We start from the raw sequence: 11,861 nt of genomic DNA, 5'->3' as shown, positions 1-11,861 counted from the left end.
GTTTTTTTTGGCAGATGGCAAGAGAAATTGAATACTGCAGCTGTAAGGGTGGCTTTAATTGGAAACATATGTTTGTCATTTTTATTTTTTCCAGTAGCACGTGGCTCTTCAATATTGCCATTCTTTGGACTCACTCCAGAGAGTAGCATCAAGTATCATATGTGGATTGGAAATTTAGTCATGATACTCTTCACTACTCATGGTCTTTGTCGCATTACCTTTTGGGCAGTTACCAAACAAATTTCTCAGGTCAATTAACATAACATTGCTCCTTTGCATGTATATATACTTTGATGCCCATGCTTATGCATAATGCAATGGTTTTTATGTTTTTTTTATTTGTTAAAATATAAAGTCATTTTTAAGAAATAACTTAATAATGTTTTATAATATTAATATAAAATCAGTATTAATTTGTATAACTATATATCAAACCTCAATTAGACTTATTAAAATTATCAACCCTCAATTACCCCGCTCTCTATATTTATTATATTCTAGATATTCTTTTCGCATTTTATAATTATTTGTGCATTTTCTCAATTGTTCTAAATTTAAGTTTTTATATTTAATCTGTATTTTTACAATTTTAATTAATTACATATAAAATAATTATAATGTTTATCAATATACTAGATACTTTTTCTGCAATTTTAAATTATCCTTTCATTTCCTTGTGACATTTTCTGGTTACTAATATTTTCAATTCAATTGTCACAATGAATTTCCAAATGCCAATTATGAGAGTGATGTGTGTATTACTGATTGTCTTGAATTTGGCATAGTTTCTTCTTCCACATCCATGAGTGGATATATAGCTAGTACATGACACCATCTTTAGGAAGTANTCCTTTCATTTCCTTGTGACATTTTCTGGTTACTAATATTTTCAATTCAATTGTCACAATCAATTTCCAAATGCCAATTATGAGAGCGATGTGTGTATTACTGATTGTCTTGAATTTGGCATAGTTTCTTCTTCCACATCCATAAGTGGATATATAGCTAGTACATGACACCATCTTTAGGAAGTAGTATAATGGACTACCGTTTGAATTCATGGTTCACTGTTTACATAATATATTTAATAAATATACATTATAAGTAGAAATTAAAATCCACAATTTATATTTTATATTTTATATTTTATATCTTACTACTTCTACTAGTCTATTGAATAATCCTAGAACTAAAATATTTGCTAATTTATTCTTAAAAGTTATTTTTTTCTATAAGCAAAATGAAAGGTTTGACAGAAAAATATAGGAACATTTGAAATTTTTTATTGTCTGATATACTTGAAAACATATTTATAAGCCAAATAGTTATTGAACTTTTGAATAGCCTTTCCTAGACTAGAAAATAGGTGAAACAAATCTACAAATTAGAATTAANTTATTCTTAAAAGTTATTTTTTTCTATAAGCAAAATGAAAGGTTTGACAGAAAAATATAGGAACATCTGAAATTTTTTATTGTCTGATATACTTGAAAACATATTTATAAGCCAAATAATTATTGAACTTTTGAATAGCCTTTCCTAGACTATAAAATAGGTGAAACAAATCTACAAATTAGAATTAATCAATAATCATATCAAGGGCTAGCTAAATCTAATTAATTCTCATCCCTTGCTGAGATCAATAAGTTGGGTCACCTTCTGTGTTTAAATTTTTTCATAAGCAATATATTTGACTCCATGAAATCATACTGGAAATACCATATATGATTCGACGAGTTAGTACACAGCTCTTGTACTCGAAGAAAGTTTTTTCTATAAGAACTCATGAAATAACAATTTTATCCAAAAATTTGCAGAGACTTAATTAGGCCAAGAACCCTTCTACTATATAATATTTAATTGGTGAACAAGTAATCTGAACTCATAGTATTTTTGTTGATAATATGTAATATTTAGCTATTTGGCTATTGTTTTCTCCATTGCAGATGCTGAAATGGGACAAAGTCGGGGTATCAAATTTGGCCGGAGAGATTGCTTTGATTTTTGGTTTGATCATGTGGATTACAACCATCCCACGGATTAGGCGAAAATTCTTTGAGCTCTTCTTCTACATTCATTATCTCTACATTCCCTTCATAGTTTTATTCATATTTCACATTGGCATTACTTATGCTTGCCTTATGCTCCCTAGTTTCTACCTCTTTTTGGTGGATCGTTATCTGAGGTTTTTGCAGTCAAGACACCAAGTTCGTCTTGTTTCTGCTCGTGTTTTACCATGTGAAGCTGTTGAACTCAATTTCTCCAAGGGTCATGGTAACTAACATCTTCATGTTACTTCTTAAGAAATTCTTAAAGTTATTTACTTTTAATTTGGAGATATATTTTGGTTATAATGCTATGNAGTCAAGACACCAAGTTCGTCTTGTTTCTGCTCGTGTTTTACCCTGTGAAGCTGTTGAACTCAATTTCTCTAAGGGTCATGGTAACTAACATCTTCATGTCACTTCTTAAGAAATTCTTAAAGTTATTTACTTTTAATTTGGAGATATATTTTGGTTATAATGCTATGTCTTTGGCAGGATTTACTTATAATCCAACAAGTATTATGTTTATAAATATTCCAAGCATATCCAAACTGCAGTGGCATCCATTTACTGTTACTTCTAACAGTAACTTGGAGCCTGAAAAGTTGAGTGTTGTTATTAAAAGTGGAGGAACTTGGACTCAAAATCTCTATAAGCTTCTTTCAACTAATTCAGCAATAGATCGGCTTGGTGTATCTGTTGAAGGCCCTTATGGACCTGCATCAACTCATTTCCTAAGGTATTCATCTTAAAGCAATGCACAACATGCAAACAATTAGAATTACTAACTTTTATTTCACTAGAGGTAACTTTTTTTACTTTTTTTAACCAGGCATGACACACTTGTGTTGATAAGTGGAGGAAGTGGCATCACCCCGTTTATATCCATCATTAGGGAGCTAATATTTTTGAAAAATACATTCAAATGTAAAACCCCAAAGGTTGTCCTAATTTGTTCATTCAGAACATCTTCAAGTCTCTCGATGATAGATTTGATCCTTCCAGTATCTAGCACCCCTTATGACATTTCTAATTTGGAACTACAAATTGAGGCCTATATCACAAAAGATAAGGAACCTCAATCAAATAGTCACCTTCACCTTCAAACTAAATGGTTCAAGCCAAATCCAAATGATGTTCCTATATATGCAATATTAGGTCCAAATAGTTGGCTCTGGCATGGGGCCATAATCTCATCCTCCTTCATTATTTTCCTTATCATAATTGGGATCATTGGCCGTTACTATATTTTCCGTGTTGACCATAATTCGAATGCAATATTCTCATTCCCTTTGAGGTCTTTCCTTCATATGCTGATAATATGTGGATCCATAGTAATGATTGCAAGTGCTGCTGTTGTTTTGAACAAGAAACACAATGCTAAGGAAGCAAATAAGATTCAGAACTTGGAAGTGTCAACACCAACAATGTCTCCAACCTCAATGATATACAACATAGATAGAGAGTTGGAAAGCCTTCCATGCCAATCCCTTATTCAAGCTACAAATGTACACTATGGTGTAAGGCCGAACTTCAGAAGTAAGTCACTTATTTTTTCCTTTAATTTTGGCCTAGACCTATTGTTTAATTGTCATTACTTAATATATTTTTTTTAATCTTCCTTTCATTTTCTTTTCTTTTTGTTTTGCAGGGATTCTATTTGAAATAAAAGAGTCAAGTGTGAAAGTCCTTGCTTCGGGTCCCAAGAAAATGAGGCAGGAGGTTGCAGCCATTTGCTCATCTGGTTTAGCTGAAAATCTATATTTTGAGTCTATTAGCTTTAGCTGGTAATAAGTTTTAAATGTTATTAGGATCTTGAGGTCTCAGCTTACCTTAACAAACTCAGTAGCTTTATCTNTAGATAGAGAGTTGGAAAGCCTTCCATGCCAATCCCTTATTCAAACTACAAATGTACACTATGGTGTAAGGCCGAACTTCAGAAGTAAGTCACTTATTTTTTCCTTTAACTTTAGCCTAGACCTATTGTTTAATTGTCTTTACTTAATATATATTTTTTTAATCTTCCTTTCCTTTTCTTTTCTTTTTGTTTTGCAGGGATTCTATTTGAAATAAAAGAGTCAAGTGTGAAAGTCCTTGCTTCGGGTCCCAAGAAAATGAGGCAGGAGGTTGCAGCCATTTGCTCATCTGGTTTAGCTGAAAATCTATATTTTGAGTCTATTAGCTTTAGCTGGTAATAAGTTTTAAATGTTATTAGGATCTTGAGGTCTCAGCTTACCTTAACAAACTCAATAGCTTTATCTCTTTGTTATAAATAAGTCTAAATTGATTTGTCAACAATAATTTAGCCTTCAATTCCTCGCCGGTATCATGTGAATGTGAATATGAATGAAGGTATTACTCTAATAATCCATTCTCTTATGATTTGGGAGAATTATTTTGTAATAAATCTGCATGTGGTATTGACAACAATAGATGGGAAGTCAAGTCTTCAAAGGAAATCAAATACTTGGGAGGATAGAAGGGCATAGGATGTATCATAGTGGTTTTGAATAATTATGGCTACTCCACACTCTTATATCTTTTTTCACTGGTCTCTTTATTCTTCTTGTATTTTTACTTATGTGTTCTCACTCTTAATGAGTTTTCTATTGTCAGCTTATTTGTATCCCTTGAATTGATTGATAATAATTTGGAGTAAATTATCCAGTATCCTTGGGTATGCTTTGCTTTTGCTCATATTGTCATATACCTTATTACTTATATTAGTTTCATTACATTTACTCAAGAAGCATATTGGACAAATAATCTCAACCATACATGGAAAAAATGAGTACAAATGTGAATAATAAAAAGTTTGTTTATTAGTAATAAGGTTCAAAAGTTATTTCACTCGAAGTTTTTATAAGTTACACAATGTTATTGGCAACTCCTATCTCTTGAGAGGAATTGTCACTGATCAACTAAATCATAAATTAGGAGGTATTAATAGAAAGCCTAGACATTACTTCCATAAATATCTTCATCATACTTACATTCTAAATGGGACCAACACTTCATTATATCCAACAAATCATAGAAATATATTTTCAATATCAACCCAATTTCATTGTACTCACCTCCTTTATTAATCTTGTCAACATTTTCATTACTTTGACAGATAGAGGATATAAATATGTGAGGTAAACCTGAATCCATAACGGCTAACTAAATAATTTATTACCATTTGCAGAGAACAAGCAAAGACTAATTCATAATCATTGTTTGTGCAACGGAAGCGACCAATGTACAACATTAGTCACAAGAAATCAAATAAAATGTATAAAAATAAATAGATAAGACAATAGAATTTGATATATAGGTAACAAATAACCTTCACTTTTGTAACAGGTGAATGAGAATATAAATAGTGGAGTTTACTATAATGAACTTTTCTTTTATGATGAGAGAATTATTTTGTAAAAAATATCATGTAACGCATGGAGAAATTCTCAGCTAATAAATAGACACAATGGAACAAAAGTCTCCCTATCTAATTTATGTCACAATGAATGGTTCCTAAGGATGACATAATATGTCAAGTCAATACTTGATAGACCAAATCAACAACAAATTTTGATAATAATAATGTTATTCGAATGATAAAATTAAATAAATGAAACCTTCTAGTCTCGCTGAGTGCATTGTTTGTTGTGTTTGGCGCTACATCCTCATTTAGCACAATTGGGGGTATTTTTCTTATTTATTCATTGTTTCATTTGCGTTAAGCGCAGCCCTTTGCGCTAAGCACACCACCCCTCATGCTAAGCGGAGATTCCTACCCTTAGCACAAAAACTGAATTGGTTCTACCACATATATTGGGCGGTTGATAAGTGCCAAAAATACTTAATTTTTATATACTTTTCATAGCACTTTTTCTATGCAAATCATGCAAAACCAACTTAATTCAACACTTGTTAGATAAATTGTCATATTTTGGTTGTATATTTTTGTCCACCTCATTTCCAAATCTTTGTGTGAAGTTTCTTGGAAAAATTGAAGAGAAGAACAAAATCAAGAAATAGTCAAGCAAGGAATTGTCTACATAAGCCACTTTTGATGCACACATGGCAAACTAAGTGCTTGACCACAAGCATGAACCAACAACATGAAGCTGCTCTCTGGCGTGGACACTTAGCACCGCCTAACTGACCTGACACCAAATTTGTTGAAGTACCAGATTACACTAAGCCAGGAATTCCGCCCTGAACAACAAAGTGTGTCACTTTGTTGAAGGGTATTCTTGGTTGTTGCAAGTTTATTTATTTTAGAGTGATGAGTGATGAACAAATTATTTATTTGGTGACTTTATTTATTTACTTCATTTTCGTGTTTCTTTTAACAAAAGAATAAAGTTTGAAGTTAATCGTACCATTTCTTTCGAAGGGTTGGTATAAATAATAAAGAATAAAGCAATAAATAAATGTTAGTTGTAGAAATGTAAATGACTGAAATTAAATGTTAGTTGCGGAAAGTATATGACAGAAAGTAAATGTTAGTTACAGAAAATAAATGACCGCAAGTAATTGTTAGTGCAAAAAGTAAATGACAAAAAGTAAATGTTAGTGGTTATATTATTATTGTATTGCACATTTTTTGCATATTATTCCTATGTATAAAGGGAATTGCATATCATTCATTGATTGTATTGCACTTTTTTGCATATTATCCATTGATTGTATTGCACTTTTTTGCATATTATTCCTATGTACAAAGTTACAAACCACGAATTGGTTTGAACTTATGCTTTTAGGAATCTTTTATTCAACAAATAAATTTTATATGTCAACACTTTACTATCTTACACTTGGATTTTTTTTTAAGATTCATTTTTAGTATAGTATAGGGTTTTGTCAAACCATAGGGAATTATATTAGAAGAAGATTATATAGGCATATTATAGCAAAAATAATGATTAACAACTTTTTTTATAATTTTTAAGTTATGTTGCATAAAAATATTAACAAGGAAACATAAACTAATATTTACAAATTCTTGAGAAGAAAATTGATTTGAAACATGGAATTATTTCTAGAATCAAATAATTTTGAAAAACATTACAAGTTATGTGTTATACTTTCGGTTAATTCCATATACCATTTCTAAATCCTTCATCCAGTGTCCTAGTATGATAAGATAATTTTCAAACCTTATGTATACACTAAATAATGGTTAATTGCCACTCGTCGGAGTAGGTTGTCACATCCTACTTCAGGCTCCATTAACATCATTTAGCCTTGAACATAAGTTGCTTAAAATAGATGCTTGATATGGCAAGTGAAATAAGGTGTAGTTTATACTTTTTAGTTCACTTGACAACACCTTAAGAAGAAGCATTTTTGGATCTTTAAATCAAGTTTTAGGTGATCAAGCTAAAACCACACTAAGAACTTCTCAAAGAATCAAAACTAAACCAAAAGTAATAACTTGAATGTATTGAAATCAAAAGATGATACAAATGAGGAAAATAAATAATTTTACACCATAATCCAAATCAATGTATAGGAGCATAAAACACCTATCCAAGGATGAGATGCTTTTGGACCCAATTGAGATTACAAAATTATATTTTTGTATCACATTTTCCATCTCCTTTTCTCCTCTTGAATTCTAAGTAAAAATCACAAGAATTTACCTAGAACAAGCTTAGAACTGTGACCAGAATTTCTAAAGAGAAGAAGTGAAGAAGAAGAATGTGTATTGAAGTGAATTTTGAATGGAATATGTATTAAAGTGAATTTTGAATGGAATGTGTATTGAAGTGAATTTTTAATGGAATGTGATTTGAATGGAATGTGATTTGAATGTCTTTGAAGAGTGGGGAAGACCTCTATTTATAGGCAAGTGTAACCGTCTGGCCCCTTCCTGATCCATGTTGGGCACACCAAACCCTTCAACATGGATTTGGTCCATGACCAAGTAGCTTAGTTAGCTGCTTGGTGTTGACTCACCAAAGCTAGTTGGGAGCTACTTGATCGGGCTATTGTGAGCTACTATGAAAAGTGCTTAGAGGCCTGTTCAAGTAAGGTCATGCATGATGTCAAAGTTGTTTGGTATCTAAGTCAAGTTGACTCCTTGTTGGGTCCATCCCGTTTGGCTGCTTAGGTGTCACACTGAGCTGCCTGCTTGAGCAGTTTGTCCTGTTCTGGCTAGGTGTGTAGTTCCAGTTGTGCGGTCCCAAGGTCCACGCTCAGCTGCCTACTTCAGTAGGTTGGCTTGTGTCATGCTTGAGTCTGACCGTTAAGGCTTATGTCATGCTTGAGTCTGACCGTTAAGGCTTGTGCCTGACCGAGCCAAGTTGATGCCAAGTTAGTTGGGTGGTGTTATGTGTCCATGCAAGGCTGCTTAGTGAGCAACTTAATGTTCTTGGTCTATGCTTCTGATCAAGCATTTAACTTGCCATGTGTGCATCAAAAGTGGCTTATGTGGACACCTCCTTGCTTGACTATTTCTTGCTTTTGTTCTTCTCTTCAATTTTTCCTAGAAACTTCACACAAATATTTGGAAAAGAGGTGGACAAAAATATAAAACCAAAATATGACAATTTATCTAAAAAAGTGTTGAATTAAGTTGGTTTTGCATGATTTGCATAGGATAAGTGCCATGAAAAATATATGAAAATTAGGTATTTTTGGCACTTATCAAATCCCCCAACTTAAGACTTTGTTTGTCCTCAAACAAATGGTAAAGCACATCCGAATTACATTTGCTAATTTTTTTTTGAGATTGTCATGATTTCAAATTTTTGCTTAAGTTTGCTCAAAATTTTCAATGACATTTTTCAAGATTTGTGAAATTCACACATAATGATTCAAACATTAATTTCATGCTCATGTTCAACAAAAATATGTGTAACAAAACCAAGCAAATAATTTTCAAACAAAAAGTGCTTCTTTGTGCACACAAGTTCAAAAATGGAACTTTTCAAGGGATGTAAGTGTTTCACTCAATATTCAACCATTTGAATATAGTAATTTGAATTTGGTCTTTGTCTTACATATTCTATTAAATTGCATATTCAATCAAGGATCACTAAGGACATGTTTTCAGTTTCAATCTTGGATAAGCAAATTTATTTCAAGAGAGCAAAAATTTTCAAATTTTTTCTATGAAGCATTTTTACTCCTCCTTTTTTCCATAATTTCTTTTTCCAACCTCTTAGCTTTTGAACCATAGCTCTTTTTGGTTTTTTCATTGTATTTTTCAATCTCTTTTTGTTTTTCTATTCATTTTACGACTTTTGTTGCTTTTGTAAAGAGATTGAAAAATATTTTTAACTTTTTCGTTTCAAGAAGCCGAGCCTACCAATTTCCCCCCAACTTATTCTTTTTGAAACACTTAAAAAAATTTATGCTCTCTTTGTTGATGAGTTTGAAAAAAATCAGTACACTGTGTTTGGCTCAAAGGGGCTTATCAAAGGATGATCCTATTTTTGGTTAGAATTTTTGGCCATTTTGGTTCAACTAAAGAATAAACATGCCTTGATCTTTTCCTATTAATCTTATGTAATTAAGAGAACTAAAGACTAAAACAAGTTTAATTAGACAAAACAAATGTTGATTTCACGCTTTTCACATGTTTTTGACTCACTCTCTCACTTGGTTTTACACTTTTGTTTTGAAAAATTGTTTGCAACAATCATGTTACATAAATTTAGAATTCCATTTGAACAAAATTTTCTTGTTATGACATTATGTGATTTTTTCACAAAAAATGTTTAAGGCTTATATCTCATTTTGCTCAATGAAAGCTTAAAAATGTGCTTAGCAATTTTTTAATCATGCAATCTTTGTCAATTAATTTCATTTAGTTAATTTAATTCGATTTTGATTGTTTTTTGAGTTTTTATGGACAAAGAAATTACTTTCTAAATAAAAGTACATTCTAAAAAAATTATAATTTTCACATATTCATCAACCATGTTCTCCCTATTTAAATGATGGTTTGTCCTCAAGCCAATGAAAACAATTTATCTATGAAAAGAAATGTTTTGATGAGTATGGAAAATTAAACATGACTAAACTAACAAACGAATATTTGCAAACAATTTAAATCACACAACATAATTCAAACTAAGATTAAAAACAAGGAAGTAAATATCAAAGTTTAAGGTACTAAAACAAAGAAATAGTTTTGCAAAAGATCAAATGCATAAAATTAAAGTAAAGAGAAAATCGATTTTGTTGCTTTTCTCAATGCTCTTCATCTTCATCAAGGCCTTGTGACCTCCCTTCCGGCCATCGAGTGTTAGCAACAAACTCATCATAGGTTTCACCTCGGAAATTTGGATGAGAGTCATAGACTCTTTGAAAGCTTCTATACATTCTAGTAATTACACGAAAGTAAGCAATTTGTTGTTGGTTTTGGAAATGTTGTTCTTCAACAATTGTTTCCAAAGTGACATTACTTTCCCTCCTACGTGGTGGTTGAGAAGAGGAACCCACATCGCCAAATTTCTTCCTCAAATCGCCCTAGCTTGGGTCAAGCATCTTTCTTTGCAATGTGATTGGACATAATAGGTGTTGACCTCGGTTTTGAGTGCCATGATTTCTCCATAAGGTCTGGGAACTTGTTGGTACCTACATATGTCAGTGATAAGTGAAGGTCAAATTAAAGAAGCTATACCCCTTGTTATGCAATCATTGATAGCATGCAAGATGATGACTACTATGTCAATGGATTTGTCCTCATAGATGGAGTTGATAAGCTTTGCTTTGCCTAGAGCTAGATCCGATACATGAGAAATCGACCAAATGTTTGACAACACAAAGATGGTCCAAAGTTGGGATGTTTGAGTCATACAAAATTGCAACACCAGAACACTTTGGTTGACCTCCAATCCTTGCAAGCATAAGCTTCTCCTCACTTGAGCATCATCATGAAAGTCTCCTTCCCCCGAGGAAGATGCTCTTATTTTGAGTTGGAATGTGCAAAGTTCATAGTCACAATTCGGGCTTGGAAACCATGGGTTTCCTAGGTACTCATTGATCAAGTACTTATCATAGTACACTCTTTTACTGTTGACCCAAATATATCTATTGGATCTTGCCTCTCCCGACGCGATTGAATTGGCAAAGAATTGCTTCACAATATCCAAAGAGAACATCTTGTTGGTTGATGTGAGCTTGTTCTATTCGAACTTGGCCACCATGAGCATGAACCCATCAAATTCCTCTTATTACAAGTTGAACATTTTCTCTAGGACTGGTGCACTTTTTAGAGTGATATCCTTGAACATACACTTTGTATCCTTGTTGAAAATTTTGGTTCTTTTCTTTGCTTTTTTCTCAACCTCCTTGCCTTTCCTTGAGAAAAATCTTCTGCTCCTACAAAACATTTTTATAATGCAATTTTTCCATTTCCTAGGAGTTAGAAACAAAAAATTCTAAGGCATGTTGTTTAAGTAAAGCAGACAATTTTTCCAAGGCCTATAATTTTTGTCTCACACTTTTTGGTTCATTTTAATGTTCAAGTTGTGACTATGGTTTGCTAAATTTATGATGTTTTTAACATTATCAAAACAGCCCCAACATCATACTTTTTCAATCAATCAAACAAAAATCACATGTTCATAAAAAGTGCTTGCGTAAGAATTTTCAAAATCTTTGGTTGCGTCATATTTTCCAAGACAGCCCCAAAATCTTATTACCACATCAAAACCAATTTCTCAAGATTATTTTAAGGTGTTTGTTACATGAAAAAGTATGATTAATTTTCAACAGTAATAAATCTTTGGTGCATAATTAATTGTTGTAAGCAATTTACAACAATTTAATGAGAATTCCTTCGACAATGGTAAACACAAATAATATTAATGG

General features: G+C 32.0%; 1 protein-coding gene across 1 annotated transcript in view; it reads left to right on the top strand.

Annotated features, from left to right (window-relative positions):
- LOC109339264 (ferric reduction oxidase 2-like) overlaps positions 1 to 3,874 on the top strand; it is a 5,003-nt gene extending 1,129 nt beyond the window's left edge. The window contains exons 4-8 of the mRNA XM_019576677.1: positions 15 to 249; positions 1,947 to 2,274; positions 2,541 to 2,784; positions 2,878 to 3,584; positions 3,697 to 3,874. Coding sequence (XP_019432222.1) covers positions 15 to 249; positions 1,947 to 2,274; positions 2,541 to 2,784; positions 2,878 to 3,584; positions 3,697 to 3,836 — 1,654 coding nt within the window. The 3' untranslated portion in view covers positions 3,837 to 3,874. The remainder of the gene's footprint in view (positions 1 to 14; positions 250 to 1,946; positions 2,275 to 2,540; positions 2,785 to 2,877; positions 3,585 to 3,696) is intronic.
- The last annotated feature ends 7,987 nt before the right edge of the window (positions 3,875 to 11,861 follow it).

The sequence above is a fragment of the Lupinus angustifolius genome, unplaced genomic scaffold, assembly GCF_001865875.1.
Source record: "Lupinus angustifolius cultivar Tanjil unplaced genomic scaffold, LupAngTanjil_v1.0 Scaffold_65_32, whole genome shotgun sequence".
Lineage (NCBI taxonomy): Eukaryota > Viridiplantae > Streptophyta > Magnoliopsida > Fabales > Fabaceae > Lupinus > Lupinus angustifolius.
Note: the sequence above shows the minus strand (reverse complement) of the source record. Positions and strands in the feature narration are given on the sequence as shown.